Source organism: Balaenoptera ricei, chromosome X, assembly GCF_028023285.1.
Source record: "Balaenoptera ricei isolate mBalRic1 chromosome X, mBalRic1.hap2, whole genome shotgun sequence".
Lineage (NCBI taxonomy): Eukaryota > Metazoa > Chordata > Mammalia > Artiodactyla > Balaenopteridae > Balaenoptera > Balaenoptera ricei.
In genome coordinates, this window is record NC_082660.1 from 106,065,139 (window position 1) to 106,091,001 (window position 25,863).

Below are 25,863 nucleotides of genomic sequence, written 5' to 3' on the forward strand. Positions count from 1 at the left end.
CACCTCACATTTAACTAAACACATGCCTCCCCAAACTGACTTTTCTTTCTGACTTCTGTTTCTGTGCATGACGTTTTTATTTTCCCAGGCACCTAACAAGAAACTCCACAGTCCCATGCTTCCTTTTCCCATATGTCCCCTCCCTCCAGGCTCTACACTGATTTGCCTCCTAAATATTTCTCACATCCATTTCTTCCACTATATCCCTATTGCCATGGCCTTAGTCCAGACCCGTAGTACTTCTCACTTGGATTTTTGTAATAACCTCCGAACGGGTATCTCTGACCCAGTTTGGGGTTGTCTACTCCTTCCTTAACACTGCCACCAGAATGAGCTTTCAAAACCAAAAAGCTGACCGTGATCATGGCAGTCCCCTGCTTAAAACCCTTCAGTGGCTCTATACATAATAAAGTACAAATATCTCTTTAGGGCTCTTTAAGATCTGGCTCCTGCCTACTTCTCCAAACATATGTTTCACAGCCCCTTCTCTTGCATGCTAAGATCTGATGTCTACAAATTTGCAGTTCCCCCATCTGTGCCTTTGCAAGTGTTATTTCCTCTGTCTACAATGCCCTTCCTCCTCTTTTTAACCTTTTTAAGCTACTCATCTCTCAAAATTCAGCTATGGAGTTTCCTTCTTTTTCCAGGCAAAGGTAGCCATTCTGGTGCTGCCTTGGCATCAGGATTTTTCAAAGCTCTCCAGGTGATTCTGATGTGTACCAAGGTTGAGAACCACTGCTGCCATATATCTCTAAAACTACAAAGTATTTCAACTAGTTTTAGGCATATCTGTCCTCCTTTCGAAACTCTAAGGTCTTTGAGGGAACAAACTATGTCTTATTCAATTTTACAGTCCTAGTACCTGGGGAGAAGAAATGAATGAACGAGTGAATAAACCCTCCCAATGATATAAAAAATACAAGTTTCCACTAATATTTTTGTCATATCATAACCACATGTAAGTCTCTTCTGTAAAAATATGATGGAGCATTACCTTATAGGAACATAAGGATTGTCTTGCTGATTTAGACTAAATATTGTCACCGATAGTGTAAAAGAACATGATTGTCCTCATTGACAACTACCTTAACCTGCTCAAAGATACACCTATAATAATTTTAGCTTCCTGAAATAATTTATTATAAAACCATTTAGAAGTTGTTTATAATTTTAGCTAGTCCTATTTTGTGGGGATAAATTTACTATTGGCATGCAGCAGCATTCCAGGGCCTGGTAGGAGACACAGAGTACAATGAAGCCACCTAAAATTTTCTTTTTTAGATAGAACTCGATCCTATGCCCAAGGACAATTTATCCCCACAGCAGCTTCCCGAGATGTCTCCATTACACCATCACATTCTTATCAACAGCTGCTTAGCTAAAAAGTCCTGCCCAGCCCAAAAGACTTGAAGATATTTCTAGGATTAGAAGAGAGATAGTTGAGAGACCATGGAAATAGAGGACAGCTGCTGTTGTCATTCCACAACAAAGAAGACACCAGACAACTTGGGCCTTCGTCCTAGGTAGGAGTGCCTAACCACAGTTTGGAGGTTTCCGGCCCATGAGGAAATATGAAGGCCTAACCTGAGTTAGGTCTGGGACATGCATTCTTCTAACCTGCACCCTGCTTTGGCAGGGGTGCCCTGTCAAAGACTCTCTCAACTCCTTTCACGTCATTTATCTAGACACACACAGGGTATTTAAGGGCCGGAACCATTACTCTTATCCAGAAGAACAGGGACCTGAACAGGCCATGGAGTGGCAGCAAGAAAGTACCTTGGTACATAGGTAGTCAGATCAAGAAAACCAGGGTTCGGTTTGGTAATTGCAATCATTGTTGCTTTTGTTGTGGTCATCCATGTACAATGCTTGGTGTCAGTCTATTTATCTCTTGTAAAAATAAAATACAGTGTGTGTGTGTGAAAAAAAAAAAAACAAAAAAAAAAAACAATAAACAGTGTATCCTGAAAAAAAAAAAAAAAAGAAAACCAGGGTTCGAAATTAGTTGGAGCACGTATTAACAAACTCTCATGTAGGAGCATAGTCTAAAGCTACAGGCAGCCAGGAGGCTGGTTGTCGCCTCAGCTCTAGTCTAAGGAGGACTGTTCAACGATAAAAATGGCAAACATTCTTCCTATTTTCAGGACTTAAAGGGTGAGCATCTTGTTCTTTAACTGAAAGCTCGATTAGCATTGCAGATGGGATGCAATGGACCTGGACACCCTCTAGCTGGGCTCCTCGTTTTTTCGCTACTGACCAGCTCCCTTGGTCTATTCCAGACACGAGTAAACTTAAAGCGCTGAGAGGAAAATTTGGAGAAAAGCTATTTACATTTATGGTAATGGCAAAGTATTGCTCAACTTCGCAAAGGCTGAAACACTAAGTAGGTCCTTGCAGTATTCACTGCTAATATTCCCTAAAATACAGAGGAGTGGCAACAGTCACTAGACCCCGACCTTGAAGTCTATTTTTTCTAATTAGTTTTCCCTACTTCCACCTTCCAGACCCAGATTACAATAGAAGCTTTAATTTCCTTTTTGGTCTTTAGAGGGATAAAGTCCTTTGTTATCTGGCCTTCAACAGACATGGGTTTTGGCTTCAGCTTGAAACGGCATTAACTTCCTGACCACCTCTCATCACCCACTTGGTTAGTTTCCCTCTGGCGGCTCCCAGGATGTCCTGTTTCTATCTCTTCCTCCCTGCTTGAGACAGAGGCCCTGCTCCCACGCTGTTCCTGGTCCCTGCCCCCAGGATTATAGCATCCTGAGTGGTCTGCCATTTGTCCCTATTGCCTCTCTCCAGACTCTCCCTGGCTGCTGCACTTTCCGGCTTCCGTCATATATTACATACCCAGTGCTCTTGAGCTTCTTTCCGCCCCTGACTCTGGTCATCCCACGTTTTCTGTCTCTTCTCTTTTTTTCCAAAGAAACACTTTCGGATTTTGGATTTCTTTTTCACAAGTTTACCCCTAGGAATCACCCACCCACTATGTAGGGTTCCATTTCCTTACCTCCCTGTAGTTCAATCTTTCCCCCATTCAGGCTTGAACAATACACATCTTCAAAAGTACCCCCCAACACACACACACACTAATTGCCATTAAACATTTACATATACTTAAGATTCTTACATTTACATTTTAATAGTCTCACTTTTAGACCTCCCCTTCCCAATTTCACAGTCACTTTGAAGAAGGAAGGCATTTTTTTCTATAGATGTCTCTGAGTATTTATGGCTGGAATCCTCAATCTGATGGCCAAATGGCAGCATGAAAATATAATGTGAAACTCCCTCAAGTAAACCTTGCTTAAAGTGTTATATAAGGACCACCTGCATCACAGTCACTTGGGGGAAGCTTCTCAAAATGCTAATTTTAGGGGCTTCCCAGAAATAAGAATTCAATAGGTCTAGTGTGAAGTTCTAGAATCTGTATTTCAACCGGCTCCCTAGAAGAGTGTATAGTTTGAAAATCACTGCAGTAAGACATGCTGCTTACATAGCTTTCCTAACTTTAGGTGTTAGGATCTTGACTGTGGTCATCAGATTATACATCCATAACAGTATGTGGAGAGTCCTTTAACTTGGGACTTTATGAAGACAGCAAAAATATCTGTTGAGAATAACTGAACCTGAACTGAACACTAATAACAAGAACCATATACCAACTCATACACACACACACACACACACACACACACACACACACACACTGCTTGTTTACCTACTGCATATATTTAGGTAAAACAACTATAAGGGTCTAAGGTGGGTTTTGATATCAATCTCCATATCCTCCTTTCTAAGGAAGTGATCTGTGTACATTTTCCTTCCAGGATCTGAGGATCACTATCTGTCTGCCAAGTTGTTATCCCGTGCTGACTGAGCTGGGAGATCCAATTCCTGCTTCAGAGTGCTTATTAGGAATCCCATGCATTTGCTCTAAGTATCGAGAATTAAATGATTTCTATGTTAAGCTTTACATCCTTCCAATATGTTCTGCAAACAGCTGACTACCTATTGTACTAGTTAATTGGAATTGTTCCAAAAGAGAGCCAGCGGGGAGGGAAGGGAATATATGAAAATCAACTGAGGAGCTTTTTCAAGTGACACGTGCCCTCTGTCCAGGATGCCTGAGATTTTGGCAAGATTCATGCTTGTGGATGGGGTAGGAAATTCAGGTTGAGAATTACGCTCGGACCAGCATTCTGCATTTATGTTCTCTGGAACAGTTGGAGTCTCCTATTTTTTTTAAATCAGCATTTTTCAAGGTGAGACAATGGGAAGTGCATTTTAAATACATTTTGCTGGGAAAAGCAACTCGTGGTTTTGAACCTAAGTTGAAAACAAATTCTCCTGTTTCTCTCACTACACAAGTCCATAACACAACTCTTCCTCTATAACACCATAAACATCCTCCACAACCATCCCAACCCTTACTCCTGGGGCAGCATCAGCTCAGGGTATTACTACCTAATCATTTCTTGCCTTCTATCCATTGATCTACAGAATGACTTTTAGATTTACAATGGGCATCCCCAGAGATTGAAAGTGTCTACAGTCTTTCCCAGGGCTGGTATGAGATACGGCTTAGATTTTTAGTTTCCCACATATGGTATATGACTAGAGGGAAAGTGTTTCTGTCACTAGCTTCACTGACCTTCATCCCTCAACCAAAATGATGGACATCGAATAGCTGTCCACTAACCAATGTATATCCAAAGGAGGAAGACTTAGATTCCACTCAAAAAAATCACTGACCCCTTCTTAGACAAAAAGGTTATGGCTCCTCAGTAAGAAAGTAGCTCAGTTTCAAATAAATTGAATCTCCACATGTCCTAGGCAGACCAGATATCTTTATGCTATTATGGAAAGAAAGGATTCTCACCTTCTACCCAACCAGTGCTTAATCTACTTTCTGCAATTCTCTAGGCCAGAAAGTGTCTGCTTCAGGACCTGCTGCTGGTAGAAGTAGTTATATCACACTACCTGATCCAGGACCTCAAACATCCTTAGTTTTTCAAAGACAGGATAAATCTGGTAAAACATATCCACCACAACAACTATGCAATGGCCTAATCAATATAAACCTAAAGGCAGAGCTTCTGTATAATCAGTTTCACTTTTTGGCAAAAAGACTGCCGCCATAATAACTGTACACATCTTAATCCACCTAGCCAAACATCTTTCTGTGGAACAGAAGTGAATTGAGGGACATTCACAGAAAGACAGACAAGATGAAAAGGCAGAAGGCTATGTACCAGATGAAGGAACAAGATAAAATCCCAGAAAAACAACTAAATGAACTGGAGATAGGCAACCTTCCAGAAAAAGAATTCAGAATAATGATAGTGAAGATGATCCATGACCTTGGAAAAAGAATGGAGGCAAAGATCAAGAAGAAGCAAGAAATGTTTAACAAAGACCTAGAAGAATTAAAGAACAAACAAATAGAGATGAACAATACAATAACTGAAATAAAAAATACACTGGAAGGAATCAATAGCAGAATAACTGAGGCAGAAGAACGGATAAGTGACCTGGAAGACACAAAGGTGGAATTCACTGCTGAGGAACAGAATAAACAAAAAAGAATGTAAAGGAATGAAGACAGCCTAAGAGACCTCTGGGACAACATTAAATGCAACAACATTCTCATTATAGGGGTCCCAGAAGGAGAAGAGAGAGAGAAAGAAAGAGAAACTATTTGAAGAGATTATAGTCGAAAACATCCCTAACGTGGGAAAGGAAATACCCACCCAAGTCCAGGAAGTGCAGAGAGTCCCATACAGGATAAACCCAAGGAGAAACGCGCCAAGACACATCGTAATCAAATTGGCAAAAATTAAAGACAAAGAAAAATTATTGAAAGCAGCAAGGGAAAAACGACAAATAACATACAAGGGAACTCTCATAAGGTTAACAGCTGATTTCTCAGCAGAAACTCTATAAGCCAGAAGCAGGTGGCATGACATATTTAAAGTGATGAAAGGGAAGAACCTACAACCAAGATTACTCTACCCGGCAAGGATCTCATTCAGATTCGATGGAGAAATCAAAAGCTTTATAGACAAGCAAAAGCTAACAGAATTCAGCACCACCAAACCAGCTCTACAACAAATGCTAAAGGAACTTCTCTAAGTGGGAAACTCAAGAGAAGAAAAAGACCTACAAAAACAAACCCAAAACAATTAAGAAAATGGTAATAAGAACATACATAACGATAATCACCTTAAACGTGACTGGATTAAATGCTCCAACCAAAAGACACAGGCTCGCTGAATGGATACAGAAACAAGACCCATATATATGTTGTCTACAAGAGACCCACTTCAGACCTAGGGACACATACAGACTGAAAGTGAGGGGATGGAAAAAGATATTCCATGCAAATGGAAATCAAAAGAAAGCTGGAGTAGCAATTCTCATATCAGATGAAATAGACTTTAAAACAAATACTATTACAAGAGAAAAAGAAGGACATTACATAATGATCAAGGAATCAATCCAAGAAGAAGATATAACAATTATAAATATATATGCACCCAACATAGGAGCACCTCAATATATAAGCCAACTACTAACAGCTATAAAAGAGGAAATCAACAGTAACACAATAATAGTGGGGGACTGTAACACCTCACTTACAACAATGGACAGATCATCAAAACAGAAAATTAATAAGGAAACACAATTTTTAAATGAACAACAGACCAGATAGATTTAATTGATATTTATAGGACATTCCATCCAAAAACAGGAGATTACACTTTCTTCTCAAGTGCACACGGAACATTCTCCAGGATAGATCACATCTTGGGTCACAAATCAAGCCTCAGTAAATTTAAGAAAATTGAAATCAAATCAAGCATCTTTTCTGACCACAACGCTATGAGATTAGAAACCAATTACAGGGAAAAAAACGTAAAAACACAAACACATTGAGGCTAAACAATACGTTACTAAATAACCAAGAGATAACTGAAGAAATCAAAGAGAAAATCAAAAAATACCTACAGACAAATTACAATGAAAACACAACGATCCAAAACCTATGGGATGCAGCAAAAGCAGTTCTAAGAGGGAAGTTTATAGCTATACAAGCCTACCTTAAGAAACAAGAAATATCTCAAATAAACAATCTAACCTTACACCTAAACGAACTAGAGAAAGAAGAAGAGACAAAACCCAAAGTTAGTAGAAGGAAAGAAATCATAAAGATCAAAGCAGAAATAAATGAAACAGAAACAAAGAAAACAATAGCAAAGATCAATAAAACTAAAAGCTGGTTCTTTGAGAAGATAAACAAAATTGATAAACCATTAGCCAGACTCATCAAGAAAAAGAGGGAGAGGACTCAAATCAATAAAATTAGAAATAAAAAAGGAGAAGTTACAACAGACACCGCAGAAATACAAAGCATTCTAAGAGACTACTACAAGCAACTCTATGCCAATAAAATGGACAACCTGGAAGAAATGGACAAATTCTTAGAAAAGTATAACCTTCCCAGACTGAACCAGGAAGAAGTAGAAAATATGAACAGACCAATCACAAGCACTGAAATTGAGACTGTGATTAAAAATCTGCCAACAAACAAAAGTCCAGGACCAGATGGCTTCACAGGTGAACTCTATCAAACATAAAGAGACGAGCTAACACCCATCCTTCTCAAACTCTTCCAAAAAGTTGCAGAGGAAGGAACACTCCCAAACTCATTCTATGAGGCCAGCATCACCCTGATACCAAAACCAGACAAAGATACTACAAAAAAAGAAAATTACAGACCAATATCACTGATGAATATAGATGCAAAAATCCTCAACAAACTACTAGCAAACAGAATACAACAACACATTAAAAGGATCATACACCATGATCAAGCGGGATTTATCCCAGGGATGCAAGGATTCTTCAATATACGCAAATCAATCAATGTGATACACCATATTAACAAATTGAAGAAGAAAAACCACATGATCATCTCAATAGATGCAGAAAAAGCTTTTGACAAGATTCAACACCCAATTATGATAAAAAACTCTCCAGAAAGTGGGCATAGAGGGAACCTACCTCAACATAATAAAGGCCATATATGACAAACCCACAGCAAACATCATTCTCAATGGTGAAAACTGAAAGCATTTCCTTTAAGATCAGGATCAAGACAAGTATGTCCACTCTCGCCACTATTATTCCACATAGTTTTGGAAGTTCTAGCTACGGCAATCAGAGAAGAAAAAGAAATAAAAGGAATACAAAGTGGAAAAGAAAAAGTAAAACTGTCACTGTTTGCAGATGACATGATACTATACATAGAGGATCCTAAAGATGCCATCAGAAAACTACTAGAGCTAATCAATGAATCTGTTAAAGTTGCAGGATACAAAATTAATGCACAGAAATCTCTTGCATTCCTATACACTAATGATGAAACATCTGAAAGAGAAATTAAGGAAACACTCCCATTTACCATTGCAACAAAAAGAATAAAATACCTAGGAATAAACCTACCTAAGGAGACAAAAGACCTGTATGCAGAAAACTATAAGACACTGATGAAAGAAACTAAAGATAATACAAACAGATGGAGAGATATACCATGTTGTTGGATTGGAAGAATCAATATTGTAAAAATGACTATACTACCCAAAGCAATCTACAGATTCAATGCAATCCCTATCACATTACCAATGGTATTTTTTACAAAACTAGAACAAAAAACACAAAAGACCCCGAATAGCCAAAGCAATCTTGAGAGAGAAAACGGAGCTGGAGGAGTCAGGCTCCCTGACTTCAGACTACACTACAAAGTTACAGTAATCAAGACAGTATGGTACTGGAACAAAAACAGAAATATAGATCAATGGAACAGGATACACAGCCCAGAGATAAACCCTCGCATATACGGTCACCTTATCTTTGATAAAGGGGGCAAGAATATACAATGGAGAAAAGACAGCTTCTTCAATAAGTGGTACTGGGAAAACTGGACACCTACATGTAAAAGAATGAAATTAGAACACTCCCTAACACCATACACAAAAATAAACTCAAAATGGATTAAAGACCTAAATGTAAGGCCAGACACTATAAAACTCTTAGAGGAAAACATAAGCAGAACACTCTATGACATAAATCACAGCAAGATCCTTTTTGACCCACCTCCTAGAGATATGGAAGTAAAAACAAAAATAAACAAATGGGACCTAATGAAACTTAAAAGCTCTTGCACAGCAAAGGAAACCATAAACAAGACGAAAAGACAACCCTCAGAATGGGAGAAAATATTTGCAAACGAATCAACGGGCAAAGGATTAATCTCCAAAATATACAAACAGCTCATGCAGCTCAATATTAAAGAAACAAACAACCCAATCCAAAAATGGGCAGAAGACCTAAATAGACATTTCTCCAAAGAAGATATACAGATTGTCGACAAACACATGAAAAGATGCTCAACATCACTAATCATTAGAGAAATGCAAATCAAAAGTACAATGAGGTATCACCTCACACCAGTCAGAATGGCCATCATCAGAAAATCTACAAACAACAAATGCTGGAGAGGGTGTGGAGAAAAGGGAACCCTCTTGCACTGTTGGTGGGAATGTAAATTGATACAGCCACTATGGAAAAAGTATGCAGGTTCCTTAAAAAACTAAAAATAGAATTACCATACGACCCAGCAATCCCACTACTGGCCATATACCCAGAGAAAACCGTAATTCAAAAAGACACATGCACTCCAATGTCATTGCAGCACTATTTACAATAGCCAGGTCATGGAAGCACCCTAAATGCCCATCGACAGACGAATGGATAAAGAAGATGTGGTACATATATACAATGGAATATTACTCAGCCATAAAAAGGAACGAAATTGGGTCATTTGTTGAGACGTGGATGGATCTAGAGACTGTCATACAGAGTGAAGTAAGTCAGAAAGAGAAAAACAAATATCATATATTAACACATATATGTGGAATGCAGAAAAATGGTACAGATGAACTGGTTTGCAGGACAGAAATTGAGACACAGATGTAGAGAACAAACGTATGGACACCAAGGGGGGAATGAGGTGGGGGGGGGGGGATGGGATGAATCGGGAGACTGGGATTGACATGTATACACTAATATGTATAAAATGGAAAACTAATAAGAACCTGCTGTATAAAAAAATAAATAAAATAAAATTCAAAAATTCAAAAAAAATTAAAAGGAATAAAAAGTAGATTAAAATTTTTAGAAAAAAGAATTGAATTGAGGAAATATGGCAGAAGAGATAGCCAAAGAAATACCTCCAGTTTAGTACATCTTAAAATGATAGGTAGATAGATAGATATGATAGATAGGTATGATAGATAGAATATATCCTTTTAAATGAAGGGCTGATAGTTGAGATAGTGGGAAAATAAGAGCCAGTAAGGACATGTCAGCAGTAATCCAGAATAAAGAGGAAGCTCTGGAGGTGGCAACTACCTTTGGATAGCTACTGGTTCCTAATAACCCTAGTGTTAAAAAAATCCTAGTAGTTTTAATGGGCTAGTCGAGTGCAAGGGACAAAAAAGATAAATCCTGGGGCCCAGGCAAGGTTAGAAGTTAGATCAGGCACACACCATCCCTTTCTTTCTCTGCTTAAAGTCAGACCCCCAAAGGGTGATGCTCTTCATGGATGAATGCGGGCAAAACTACCACCCAGAGGCAGATGGTAGAGATAGGTGCTTGTCCTGGTTTTGGCTCTGGGTAGGAGAGAGAGAGAGAAAGAGAGAGAAATTTCCTTTAGACATCATAACCCCAGGCAGGTCTGGGTCCAGAAATCACATTACCTCTATGGCCAAAACACCTCATACCAGAAATTTAGCTTAAAATAGTTCTGGATTGGCAGTATTCCCAGGTGGCTAGTAGGAGCAAGTGTAACTCTCCTCTAGAAGTATTCACTTTAAACCCAGGTTTCAATCTCCAAAGAGAAAGTTCCAATGAATGTGTGCTCACAAATAAATACCAAAATACACACGAGGGAAAATATGAAAGACAGGTGAAGACATATGGAGGATATAATGAGAAGGATCGACATGCATCTAGTGGAAGTTCTAGAAGGAAATATTAAAGAGAATAAGAGAGAATGGCTATGAATTTTCCACAGTTAGCGAAATACAAATCCTCAGATTCAGGCCACATTTAGCGAGCTTGCTCGCTTTGTCTACTAAACTTATTAGGTGAATATCAACCTTTCATTTACCCACATGAGAATCCTGGATTGACCACAATCAGGGTGTCCATTCATGTCATCTTCAAAAGGAGCAAAGGGCAATGAGCACAGTTGCTTGAATAAGCCTTATGGTTTTTTTCAGAATACTAGAAATGCGATTCTGTATAATCAACACAGACATTTCCTTCAGAGTCTGAAGTGGTATCTGGTAGGTGAGCTCTATTAATTCTAACTCCTAGCTTGACCATTCTGCAATCTCCAAAAGGAAAAACAGAGAGAAAAGTATGCATTTTGATGCAGTATACTGGGAAAAGTGTGCACTTAAGGGCCAGGTACACCTAAGTTCAAATTCTGACCCTGCTACTGTGCTTCAGGTCCCTACGTATAAAAATTTTTTAATAAACACAGTGGGGGAAGGTTTGAGAACTGAATGACTGAGATAACATGTAAAAAGCCAGCCAGATCACTGGTACAGCACAAGTGATTATTCCCTTTTCATCCCCCTATCCCTCTTCTTAGGTCATGACTTTCAGACTTTTGTCCAAGACTGAGGTCAGATCCCTGATTAGTTTTTAAACAAATTGTCTACTTTTGACAAAATGGCCATTTTAGGTATAAAACTTTGTTAAAATTTTGAAAAACTAAAATTATGTCTACTGTTTTTCAACTTCAAGATGTATATGGTCAAGCTGGGTCTAAAGATTGAAGAGATAATGACCAACGAGAATGGCCAGCCAGTGTGACCCAGATGGATAGGATGACTGAAGTAGGAGAAGATATTTGGCATGACAAGCTAGATTTCAAGTCCATAACTTGCACTAGCCAGGAAACATTGGAAGACTGTGGTCAAGGCAGGCTGGAGAAGGCTGGTGACCAGAAGTTTAGGCTTCAAAGATGAGGAACATAGGCAAAAGCCATAAATGAAAAGCTAGGCATTTAATTATTCAGGGACTGGGCAATGACTACTGGAAGCCCAATTTCCAGATGATCTGGATTACATGTGTCAGATTCCAGGCACAGAGTACTGAAGCTACAAGTCAGAGCTCAAATTAAGAGTTTAGGTGACAGGGATGAAAAGCCCAGCCCAGAAGGACTAAGTTATACCACTGTTAACCCACTACTAGTACAATGCCTAGCATATAGCAAGCCCTCTGTTGAATGAATGAAAGAAAGAATGAATGATCAAGCAACCACCGAGAAGCCATATAATAATACTGGAAGGTCAGTAGTAAGATTAACATTGAAACTAAGTCTAAATTCTAAAGGCAGGCAGGTTCACTCAATGGTTAAAGACCTCAGAAGCAAGGGAACCAGAGAGTTCCTAACATCACACAGGTAGCAGGATTGCTGCAGTTCTGGAGAATATTTTGCAAACGGGGTTGAATTTTGGGTGTACTGTGTGTGAGTGTATGTGAAGCAAGATACTTCTTTCATATTTTAAATGCACGTTAGGTAATTTTTTCTGATCTCACTGTTTTTTCTTCTGTTATATTACACCTTAATGTTCACTCCCAGTGTTACATTTATTCCCAAGTGCACTCAAGGACTTCAGAAAGCAAACAGCACCTGCTGATGTATTACACTTGTTTTGCCATGACCTACCTAGATTCGTGTTTCTTTTTTTTTTTTTTTTAGATTCATGTTTCTTAACTAGCAGAGGGAAGATAAGGATATGTACCCCTGGAGTAGTTTTCTATTGTTTCATAACAAATTACCAATTTGTTAGTGGCCTAAAAAAGTGGCCTAAAAAAATACGAATTTGTTAGCTCACAGTTCTGTAAATCAGAAGGCTGGGTCGTGTGGCTGAGCTCTCTGCTCAGGGTCTAACAAGGCTGAAATCAAGATGTCAGCTAGGCTGCTTTCTCGTATGGAACTTGGGATCCTCTTCCCACCCCATTCAGGTTGTCGGCAGAACTCAGATCCCTGCAGCCAGAAGACTGAGGTCCCCCTTTCCTTACTATCAGCAGGGAGCTACTCTTGGTTCCTAGAGGCCACATTCCACACCTCTTGGCCCCCAAAGGCAGTATACAGCATAGATGTTTGCTTTCTTCTTTTTAGATGTTTGCTTTCTTTTTTTTTTTTAGATGTTTGCTTTCTTCTTTTTAGATGTTTGCTTTCTTTTTTTTTTTAGATGTTTGCTTTCTTCCAAGCCTGCCAGAGTGTATTTCTCTGACTTCCTTTTCCCACCAGTCAGAGAAAATTCTGCTTTTAAAGGGCTCATGTGATTAGGTCAGATTCACAGGTATAATCTCCCTATCTTAAAGTCAACTGATTTGGGACTTTAATTACATCTGTAAAATTCCTTCATAGCAGCACCTAGATTAGCATTGAATTGAATAACTGGGAGAAGATGTGTGTATAGAGGAAGCTAGGAAATCTTAAGGGTCTATCTTAAAATTCTGCTTACCATAAACGCCAATGTTGAGATGTTCCCATTTAGATAAATACCATAAAAAGTGGGAAAAACAGAAATATCAACCAATTGCTTTAATTTTTTTGTTGTAATATTATTATTTCAGACACTTCACTCATTAATATGGCTCATTTGCTATAAGTTAGTCAAACTAGAGGAAACTCTGGGAAGATAACAAAAATTAAATAAAATAAAATAAGTGTGACCTTGGGCTTAAATCTTGACCACTAAATGCTAGCTGTGAAACTCTGGGTAAGTTACTTAACTCTTCTAAACTTCAGTTTCCCTACCTATAAAATGGGGATAATAGTAGTATATTCCTCATATAGTGCATGATGGATTAAGTGAAATAATATGTGCAAAATACTTAATACAGTATCTAGCACTAATTTAATGATAGCAATTATTATTTTATCATTGAATGACATAAGACACGTAAAACTGTCTCAGAAAGCATAAAGAATGATTCTGATGTAACATATTATCACTAGGTACACATAGAGGGCACACCATTAGACAGGTATCCTGTACATAAGGTGAATATGTTTAGTATGTACACATATTATCACATACTTATTTAATGTACCACTTTAATTGTGCAGTTGAAATTCCCACTTATCTTTGTCTCTGAACACATTCAGCATAAACAAATCAGCATACAGTTGACCCTTGAACAACATGGATTTGAACTGTGCAGGTCCACTTATATGTGGATCTTTTTCAATAAATACGTACTACAGTACTACATGAACCGAGGTTGGCTGAATCCGAAGATGCGTAACCACAGATACGGAGGGCCAACTGTAAAGTTGTAAGTGGATTTTTTGACCTCTAACCCCCACATTGTTCAAGGGTCAACTGTATGCTCCCAAGATGAAGAACATAAAGAGGACTGATAATCATCTTTAAATAGATTAAAGGTTTTGTATGGATTTAGTAGCCAGAATTATAACCAGTGGAAGGAAAATACAGAAATGCAGATTTGGGCTAAATACAATGAAGAGATTCGTTAACATTTATCAAAAAATGGATTGGGTAAATAGTAAGTTCCATGTCCCTGAGTGACCACTTATCAGGGAAGTTTGTAAAAAGAATTCATGCATTAGATATGAGGCTTACACTAGTGACCTTTAAAGTCCCTTCCAATTGTAACTGCACGCACACATGCATTAGCCTGATTGATATTTCTATATGTTTGCCACTAGATTGTTTCACCAATTAAAAAATACATATGTATATGTGTATATATATGTATGTATGTATATATTCCTTTTCTTCCCTGAAAGAAAAATAAAAGATCTCTTCCTCAGATTTTGACCTGGAGTGAAATTTTGAAGCATAAATTTCATATGTCTTAGTTTTTCTCTCTTTAGATCAGGCCATATATACTGCTTATTGTTTTGAAAAACAAAATTATGCTTAGTCTATATTATTTACAAGTGAACCTCTAATATTATACTTTGCTTCCAGAAGCTCCACATCAGTGCATCATTTCACAGTTGCTTTGGAAATTACCGTTACCATTCTCTTTGTGTGTCAGGCCTGCAGTGCAGAAAATATGACTTCTTACCAGTAGACTAATTACATTCCAGGATTTTCTTTGTGGGTATTTTTTCCAAGTTCATTTTCTCAGTGGCCCTTATTAAATAGTTCCAGAAGCTAAGTGTGACACCTGTAATAGGCCCAGGACTCACAGTCATGCACTATATTGGGAATGAATCTCAGATCTTCATTTTGTGTGTAAGTCTACCTTGTATATGATTGCTTATATATTTTCTTTTAACATTTTTCCCTTGTTTACAAAGTAATACATATTCACCGTAGAAAACTGAGTCATTATATAAAGGTACAAATAACCAAAACTTTCATTATTATTTTAATCAGCAACCAAAGACAATCACCATCAAGCATTTATGAATATTCTTCCAGAATTCCCTATGCTTATATACACATATAGATACACAGATAAATAATCTTATATAAATGGGATTATTCCTCATGCAGTTATTTCATAACATCTGTTTTCATTTAATGCATCATGAGCTCCTGTCATGTCAATGAATATAGAGACTTACCCCTTAACAGCTGGTGGTTAGCACATTGTTCCTGTCTGCTAGTAACCCTTTCTTGAAAAAAACATCCATTGCATACTCCATGTGGTCCTAGTGAGGAAGATGATCACAGTAGTCTCTCCCCACATGGTGTGTGGCAGGGAATCAGTTGACCCAGAGAGGTTTCTTAAGACCAATCAACATAGACCCTGAGATTTAATATATCAACACCAAGAGAAAGTTTTACTTCCTTTGGGATTGAGAATTATTAAGACATTATAAGCTGAAGTTGCTTGCAGCCATCTTTGCTGAGTACAAAAAGGAAGCTGTCTGTGATAGGAAAATTGAAGCCAAAGCACAAAAAGAAGCAGAGATAAGCAAAGAAGAGAGGCAGACAGAAAGAGAAAGTTTTGATATATCTTAGACCCTGGATCCAGCCATGCCTAAAGCTACTTCATCTGGACTATAGTCTGTGCTGTTATAAGACAACATATGGGGACTTCCCTGGTGGCACAGTGGTTAAGAATCCGTCTGCCAATGCGGGGGACACGGGTTCGAGCCCTGGTCAGGAAGATCCCACACGCCACGGAGCAACTAAGCCCGTGCGCCACAACTACTAAGCCCGCGTGCCACAACTACTGAAGCCCGCATGCCTAGAGCCCGTGCTCCACAACAAGAGAAGCCACGGCAATGAGAAGCCCGCGCACCGCAACAAAGAGGAGCCCCGCCCGCTGCAACTAGAGAAAGCCCGCGTGCAGCAACGAAGACCCAATGCAGCCAAAAATTAATTAATTAATTAATTAATTAATTAATTTTTTAAAAAGACAGCATATGCTTTTCCACAAAATTACTGCACTATGCAAAGTTGTTCAATAAAAACCACAGGGCTTATGGGGGAAATGGGGCTATGAGTGCAACATTCAAAAACTTTGTCAGTGACACATACACAAAAAGATACAAACATAATGAAAATGGTAGCAGTTTTACACGTTAAATGGTTAAGAAATACATAAATACTACAATAAATATGGTGCTTTATTTTGAAAAAGAACTAAAGTTTGCTTGTGGAAATGGGTTATCAGAAGGGTTGCAACTTGTGAATTATTGTGAAGTGGTGGAAGGAGGGTTATCTGAAATCAGATGGAAAGCTGTAACACTCTCTGTGGATGGGTATGACTCAAAACACACAATGAAGTGAGGTAACTGGTAGACGTTTGAGGTCTGTGTGCGTGTATTTTGTGTATTCCTACGCAACTTGATTCATCTGGGTGTAGTTTTCTGTTTTCACCTGTTTCTGGCTAACAAAATTGCACATAGGCAAATGCAAAATTCACCTTCTGCTTAAATTGTCTCTAATATATTAGTCACAAAGGAATAGACAAGTGTTAGAGCAGTCTGTACTTGACTATGTTAGCGAATAAATTCCCTTTTTTTGTTTAAGATAATTCCAGTTAGCTTTCTTCCAGGGTCCTGAATAGTAATACATGGCTACAAAATATTCCATTGCACAATACTAACACATTTTAAGTGTCAGGCTGGCTTTTCTGTGTCTCTTGACACATTTCTAGACTACCATTCTCTACTTTCAGTTCTTGTGTGCTCAGAGATTGAAAATTCATTTTAATATGGACATAAACCATCATTAAGAAGGTGGAGGAGACCTGAAAAAGATATAAAAATTCCAAAGCCAAATAGATTTTTTGAACTTGTACTATTATAATCTGTAACACAACTGACTTTTCAAACAGATAATTGAAAGTTGATGATTACAGAATTTAGTCTTGGCCCTGACAAACTGTGGCCAGTTTCAGAATGATTTTTTTCATGGATTCTGATACTTCAAAATCCACAAAAACTCTCACAGAGATTACAACATTAAATCTTTTCATGTCAATATTGTACCTCAAATCACCTAACCCTGTACATAAAAAGTTTTTCCCTGAGTTATCATGTTAGCTCTTGTTTATAACAAAAGCCTACATGCATTACAGTTTTGTTACTGATGTTTTGAGTGATTATCCTTGGGGTTGGAGCAAAATTGGCTCCAAGGATACCACCATTTTGTATTATTCTTGACAAGAGGAGACAGCGAGTATCCCACAGACAAGCTGTTCTATACACTGGCTGTGACCCCAGCCTTTGAAACTCCTAAGTAGAGTTTATGCTGTGCAGATAAGGAGGTATAAAAAGTTTCCTTAAACCCACCTTAGCCTTAGACCTGTGCCGTTTTTATAGTCATTGGAAATGAGCCAGGTGGGAAAATGTTTTATTCTCATTTTTATCTATACGTATAATTTTGTGCCGTTATACAATTCTGTTGTGAAACTAATTCAAACAACCATTTAATTTGAGTGTAATTTCAGTTCTCAGTTACCCTAGAAAATAGTATCCTCTGGATCAGGGGTTGGCAAAATTTTTCTGCAAAGAGCCTGAGGGTAAATATTTTAGGCTTTGAGGGCCATAGAGTCTCTGTCCCCACTACTCAACTCTGCTCTGAAAGCAAACATATACAATATCTAAACAAATAGGGCTGGTTGTGTTCCAATAAAACTTTATTTACAAAAACAGACAGCAGGACAGATTTGTCCAGTGTACCAGTACCATAATTTGCCAACAACCCCTGCTTTGGACCAATAGCTTTCCTTTTTTTTTTTTTTTTTTGACGGAGCCTTGCAGCAGTCTCTTGAGACTCAAGGAAGGCCAAGCAGGCAGGAATCTGAACTATCCCTGCTTCAACTAAAATAGTTTTTATTTTTATGATATGTGGACTTTTGCATGAAATTAGGTTTGATTAAAGGGTTCCATTTCTAATAAGGAGAAAGGCTGCAAAACCACTGCCTTGGACTAAGCCTAAAACCTGCTGCTTTAAAACTCAAGAACAGATGTTTCAGGCAAAACAAACACATCTTCTGACGTCTTTAAAAATGATCATAGAAAAAAAAAATGATCATAGGTGGTACACATGTGTTTTGATGTTCCCAGAAATTCACTTTCTCATAAAATTGATAAAAGCATTTACATAGATAATTTTAACAGCTCTAAAAATGTTATCAGCTTAATCTTTCCTATTTCATTTTAACTTTTTCCTAAGTATAATGTTTAAGGTACCTTGAAAGGTCCAAGAGAGGTGGTATGGTATAGTGAAAAAAAGCACCAAATTAGGACTCTGTGTTTTCCTCCATTGCTAGATTGTGAACTTCTGGAAGAGAGGAACTAAGTTGTCTTTTTCATCTTTGAATTATCCTCAGCACCTAGAATAATACATGACACCAAACTTTAATTTTTAAGGCAAATGTAAATTCACTATCACAAAACTAGGAAGAAAATAAATTCAGGTAGTTTATTTACTTGTATCTCTCCATAATCTATAAGGAAAATAGCATATCTCTCCTAGTGAGCAACAAAATAAAGTTAGTACTTTGAGATATATTTTTATACCTAGGAAATTAACATGTTTAAAACACATAAAAGCTAGGGACTTCCCTGGTGGTCCAGTGGCTAAGACTCTGCGCTCCCAATGTAGGGGGCCAGGGTTCGATCCCTGGTCAGGGAACTAGATCCCGCATGCCGCAACGAAGAGTTCACATGCCACAACTAAAAGATCCCCCGTGCCACAACTAAGACCCAACGCAGCCAAATAAATAATTTTTTTTAATAAATGTATTTATTTTATTTATTTATTTTTATTTTTGGCTGCGTTGTGTCTTCGTTGCTGTGCCTGGGCTTTCTCTAGTTGTGGCGAGCGGGGGCTACTCTTGGTTGCGGTGTGTGGGCTTCTCATTGCGGTGGCTTCTCTTGTTGCAGAGCACGGGCTTCAGTAGCTGTGGCTCGCAAGCTCTAGAGCGCAGGCTCAGTAGTTGTGGCGCACGGGCTTAGTTGCTCCGCGGCATGTGGGATCTTCCCGGACCAGGTCTCAAACCCGTGTCCCCTGCGTTGGCAGGTAGGTTCTTAACCACTGCGCCACCAGGGAAGCCCTAAATAAATATTTTTAAACAAAAAAAAAAAGCTAATAATTATTGGACAGTGCCAAAAGTCATGTCCTCACAAGGATCCACAAATCCCTTATGTGCAGTTCTTAAATCCCAAAAGCTCTGGAAACCAAACATTTTTGTTTTGTACTTTTAGTAACTTATTGACAGTCAAATTACTCTAACCTAAACTTACTTGACAGTAGTAGCTGATCTGAACTGAAGGACGCTATTTACTAGTATTTATTTACCACGTATGAATAATCATATGGTTTACTGCAAAAAATATTACCGTATTTCATTATGCAGCGTTTTCCCTGAACTTCTAGGGTGTTAAAGAATACACAATATATGGCATTTGGTTTTACACAACTCCAGATCTTTTCCTGGTTGCTTTCCGGAGGAATCTACAGCCCCATTCCAGCCTGAGGCCATGCCCCTGGTCCCACTTGTCTTTTCTGCGACCATCTTGAGCAACAATTGAGGCTGCAAACGGATCAGAGCGCCTTCCTGTCATGGCAGTGGGAAAAGTAAATGTGCTTCCCAATCACACAGAAAGTCAGTATTATCACTTTGATGGTCCATGATGCGTTAAGAAAGAACATCTTGGTCTTTTAAAAAGCACCTTTCTATTTTCATCACTGGACATTGGGCAGTCGAGGATCAGAATTAAGTTACTAGCTCTTAGCCTTGCAACGGAATCTGCTCAATATATATTTACCATTTGACTGACACACATCTTGGCCAGTATGTAAGAATTTCTCTCGCATTAAGTGTGGGCAAAAATGCATATTTGTAGGGAGAAAGTAACCGGAGGACCTCAGTGGCTCAGCTCCAGCAACAAATCCATCATTACTCCACGCAACTGGCACGCTCCCCACGTATCTCTCTTGGACCCCACCCTCTGGCCGGCAGGGTCGTATCTAGGGATCTCAATTAGAGAGCTTGTAGTAAATAGGACCGGTTATGCCCGTAACGCTAGAGGAGGTGGACCTGCCTACTCCCTAGGGTGGGATATTCCGCGCTTGGATAAATTAAAACGACGTAAATTCAAACCACAATGCAAACTTTTCCCGACAGCATTTCCTTGTGAGAAAAAAAGCAGACCCCCAAATCACCCCTCTAAAAAATGCCTCTTTGGAACTGCAGAGTTAGTGGGTAGGACACTCTGCCGGACCCCACCTACGTCGGGTGCGCTCTCACAAGGCCGAGTCACCTCGCCGCTCCTGCGCGGGTTCTAGACTCCTCCCCTCAGGACGCTCAACCCCACCCTTCCCCGCTACTTCCGGCCCTCTCCGAACGCCCTCAACGCGCTTGCGCAGTTTTGATAGGCTTCTCGAGCACAAGAAATCTGAGCGCTGCTTCCCAGGAACCGCCCCCGCCTCCTCTTCGCCCCGCCCACGCCTTACTGGTCCCTCCTGAAATCTCGCGAGGGTTGGTGAGCGTCCGTATTTTGCGGGCAACTAGCTTTCCCAGCTGCTGTAATTGCAGCTGCGGGAGAAATTGGAGCTGCTGTCGTCGGCGCGTCCCCCCTCCCCCACTGAGGAGAGCCACCGCCTCTTCTCTCGCTCTCCTCATACACCTATCGCCGGGAGCGGCGGCAGCAACAGTCCCTGAACCCACCGGCGCCTCCTCAGGCGGCCGCACTGCTGGTCATTCCCTCAGTCCGGCAGCTGCCGGCGGCCCCCTGCCACTGTCCGGCTCCTCACTTCAGATCGTCTGCTCCCTCCTCATCCTCCCCCGGGACCCACCTCCCCACGGCCTCGCCGGGGTGGAGGACGGCGAGGAGGAGACGAGAGTCACCCTCCCTCCAGGCGGCGCCGGCTCCCTCACCCGCGGGTGTGTCCTATAAATGGCGTCGGAAAGCGACACCGAGGAATTCTTTGATGCCCCTGAAGATGTGCACCTAGGGGGCGGCTACCCTGTAGGGTAAGTAACCGGAGCCACGGCCCACAAGCCGGGCGTCCCTGTCCCCCGGCTTCCCCTGTGCCTTCCCCCGTGCCTTCCCCCCTACACCCCTCCCAGGGCCCGCTGTATCCGCCACCGCTGCTCCTCTCCGCCTCCCTCGGGCACTTAAGAGAGAGTCGGGGGAGGGCGATCGGCCACTTCGGGCAAACCCTCCTCTTTTCCCTGGTGAACGGCCCCAGGGGTTCCTTTCTCGTCTTGTCCAGCTTTCTGCGAGGTGGGACGGTTTACGAACCTGAGAGCCGGAGATTTGTATTTGTGGGGTTCAGAGCTTACTTTTGAAACATCCGTTTTAGCCTTGGGGGCCATAGTTTAAAGGAGCAGCAACAGGAGAAATTGCAGTGCCCAGGTTTTTTTTCTTTTGCCGCTAACTTACCTATTCGTTTCAGAGGTGGCTGTACCTCTCCCTATTTGCCTTCTTCGTTGCACAGAAAGAAAAGGAGCGGAGCGCGGGGTGGGGGGGAAGATTGGGTGTTTACTTAGGAAAGTCCTCTAGCTGATGTACTCTAGATCCACAGTGTTTTATTAAAATAGCACCTTGCCGTGAGGCAAAGGAAATCGAAGACAAGGTCCTTTGCCATTAGGGAGAATGCGGTCTTAAAAGGGTAGCCGGACATAAATGTGCACAACCGACTACAGAGATACAAACAAGTGCTGAGTAATCTGTGGTTAGAAGGAGAGCCACAGCTTTGTGCTCTTTATCTAATTCTGCAAGATGTTTTAGTGGTGATTAATACGGGAGATTCTGAGTAGGAAGTAGGGTAGTTGGAATGCTTCGCTTGCCTGGGACTTCTACTTACCCACTCCTCCACTTTTCAAAGTTGGAATATGTTTAAAGCGATTTCACCGAACTCTTCTACTGGGCTTGTGTGGAACTAGAGGCAGTGAAATACATTTTCATGCTATAAGAACTTGAAAATCGGTAAAATTTGTATGTTAATGTAAGTCACTAATATGGTTCCAGGAGTCAGCTGCCTTCAGTTTGCAAGCTTACCCGTGGAAGAAATATCTTAATACAAATAATGTTATCTGTACATTCTAGAAGTCGTTCTAAAACCTAATATGTATTATATATAATATATACCCCAAAAGTTACAGCAACAAAATCAGAGAGAAATTTCTACGTTGGTAGATCGCTGATGAGTGTTTCCACCAACCTTCAAATCACTGTTATGGGATTTGGGGGCTGCAATGGCCAGTCTTGAAATGGCATTGAATCTTCTTCAAGTTCAGTATATGAAACAAGTTCATAGCTAGATGTTAGAGGATAGAAAATTCACTTGGATTTCCAAGTACATTGGAGCCCCCTGAAATTAAATTTTGTCTTTGTGGTATTCCCTTTAAAGTAATGAACTGTCAATTCAGGTTAAATAAGAGACCTAATCCTTTAGTTGTTGTGTGTGTGTGTGTGTGTGTGTGTGTGTGTGGAGGGGGAAGGGAAATAACCGTCGACATATATGATTTAATCAATTTAGAGCTATGTGAATATGGTTCCTTTTCAATGAATATAACAAATTTAACTTTGAAGGACAGCTACATCAGGACCTGTGTAAACTGCCTAGTAGTCCAGTACCTGGCACAGAGAAAGAACTGCAGTGTTCATTCCCTTCTCCTTCCTTTCTTGGAATTAGCAAATTTAACTTCACACAGTGCTTACTTTGGGAGGAAGTATGCAGAACTTGGGGTTATTTAACATATCCAAACCGAATGAGTCATTTTGATAGAATTGATAGAGTCACTTCTTCCCTCGTGGGATAATATAGTTTCTCAAGCACTTTGATCCTTTGATATGCTAGGTGAAAAGTAAAAACATCTCTTGGGACCCAGCCTTCTGATTTTAACTCTAACCTGCCCATATATTGAGAGTGTTGAGCTCTGTGGATAAAACTACTGTTAGTCTGTGAATTTTACAGCTCCATCCTGCATTAGTGAGGGGATTTGGAAGAGAATTAGACTCATCTGGAGAATTGCATCTGAAAAGAACTAGCAGTACTGGGAGGACTGCACAAGGTTGGCATCATTAGCATTTCCTCTGTCCTTTGTGACAGTTTTTGTCGTTTTGCATAAGGTACTGTGAGACTTGGCTGGGTAACTAACAACCTAGCAATGCAGTGAGAAATCTTGATTTGTGGAAACACGTGGTATCACTAGATATCTGGTCATTAGAAATATCCTCTCTCCCTTGAGATACACTTGGAGTAGCGCACACCATACAAACTCTAAGAGGTTAACGGACTGAGTTTGGGCACTTTAAGAAATGTTCCTTGCATTGCACGTTCTAGAGTACACAGACCATTTCACCAAATTGTAGTAAACTGAGTAGACTGTTGAGAGTTATCTCATGTTTTGTTAATCAGCAGAATCCAGATAAACAATCCATTTCCTAAAATTGATTTATTTCTTCTTTTCCCCCCGCCAGTGTGTGTTCAGCTTTGTTATTCTACTCTTTGAAAGCAAATTTAATAAGTTAAAAATAAGCCCAGTTGTTTATAGAAAGGCTTGATTCGAATGCACCCTACTATAACACAGTGGCAGATCATCTCCACTTGTACAGCTTTGCAGTGTACATCAGTTATAATGCTTTATTTTGATTGGTGTTTTAAGTCAGGTTTCCTTATTCTTAACTCCGTTTTAATGAGGAACCTTAGGCTCAGAGAGATTAATGAATTGGCCTAGGAGACACAGCTTATAAGTGACAGCTGGGATTTGAAACCAGTTCTCCGGACTCCTACTCCAGTATTTTTTCTAGTACATCATAGCTGCCCCATACTGAGTGTGTGCTGTGTGTGTGTGTGTGTGTGTTTATACAGGGTAACCTCCTCCAAGAGATGCTGGAGTAAAATGCTTTACGACCGACTTGCTAAATTGAACTGATGCATATATTTAAAACTAGCAGCACAAACTTTTCAGTTCTCTTGGCTAGAAATTCCCACTTTCTCTTTCAAGAATGTGTATCTTGTTTTGTCAGATAGGAATGTTATAAGATCATAGCATGTTACAGTTGGAAGGGACGTCTAGTTAAACTCCTTCATGTAAAATGTTGTGAAAGCCAAAGCCTGGAAAAAGGCAAGTGACTTGTCCAAAGTGCCACAGCAAACTAATGGCAAAGTTAGGACTGTAATCCGATCAGTTTCACAGTCTAGAGTTCTTTTCTGCTATAGTGCTGTCTTTTGATAAAGCAGGAAAGGGAGGAGGAAGTTTGGTATAGTAGAAAAAAGCCCTGGACTATGAGTCATTTCATTTCCTCATCTTTAATTCGAGGAGAGTTTAACAGACTGGATGGTATTTGGTACATGATTCAAGACCCGTAGATTTGAAATTAAATATTTACTGGGTAAATTATATATGAAATGAATGTTCCTGCTAATTTGTGTGGATTATACATACACATACTAAAGGCTGGCACTGAGAACATGTTATAAAATTAAATGTGACATTTTGAGCATTCTTTATTTTTGTGTTGGCAACCAAAATATTTGTAAGGCCTTGGAAGGAAGGATAGAACGGTAACATTTTTAGAGTAGGAAGGGACAGGAGATTATTTAGCCCAGCCCTTCCATTTAACTGAAAGAGAAACCTAGGCTCAGACAGGGGAAGTGACACATCGCTGATTAGTGGCAAACTCAGAACTAGAACCCAGGTCTCCTGATTCTTCATTTATACCGTGATGCCTTGTCCGCAGAAGGAGGGAAAGTGTTGCCAGGTATCCCTGCTGCAGGTTCCTGGCACTTACCCTGTTAGCGGGACTCCTAAGATGGTCAACTGCTATCTACCATGATTCTGTTTCTTTCATGCCTTGCTGTCAGAGAACATGGACTGTTCTAGGATCCTAACTTTTGTCCACTAATTTTCTCCAAGTCAGGATGAAAAACGGTGACAGAATAGCTAATCTAAGAACAGGGATGGTTATTTGTTTTGTTTTGTTAGTGTCAGTCACAGTATATTATTTTATTTATTTATTTATTTTAACATCTTTATTGGAGTATAATTGCTTTACAAATGGTGTGTTAGTTTCTGCTTTATAACAAAGTGAATCAGCTATACATATACATATATCCCCATATCTCTTCCCTCTTGCGTCTCCCTCCCTCCCACCCTCCCTATCCCACCCCTCTAGGTGGTCACAAAGCACCGAGCTGATCTCCCTGGAGTCACAGTATATTATTTTAGATTGGAGTAATGACAAAATCTTGATTTTTAAGTTATGAGAACTGAGATCATACTGCCCCAAAGAATTGTTTGGTCTGAAAAATAAAAACT

General features: G+C 39.8%; 2 protein-coding genes across 3 annotated transcripts in view; one reads left to right on the forward strand and one right to left on the reverse strand.

Annotated features, from left to right (window-relative positions):
* KLHL13 (kelch like family member 13) overlaps positions 1-20,888 on the reverse strand; it is a 389,271-nt gene extending 368,383 nt beyond the window's left edge. For both annotated transcript variants that reach the window (XM_059911116.1, XM_059911114.1), the window contains exons 1-2: positions 20,821-20,888; positions 18,779-18,921 (exon numbers count right to left, since the gene is read on the reverse strand). The gene's annotated coding sequence lies outside the window, so the exon portion shown is untranslated. The remainder of the gene's footprint in view (positions 1-18,778; positions 18,922-20,820) is intronic.
* Positions 20,889-21,106: 218 nt separating this feature from the next.
* Positions 21,107-25,863, forward strand: part of WDR44 (WD repeat domain 44) — an 82,604-nt gene continuing 77,847 nt past the window's right edge. The window contains exon 1 of the mRNA XM_059910958.1: positions 21,107-21,567. Coding sequence (XP_059766941.1) covers positions 21,491-21,567 — 77 coding nt within the window. The 5' untranslated portion in view covers positions 21,107-21,490. The remainder of the gene's footprint in view (positions 21,568-25,863) is intronic.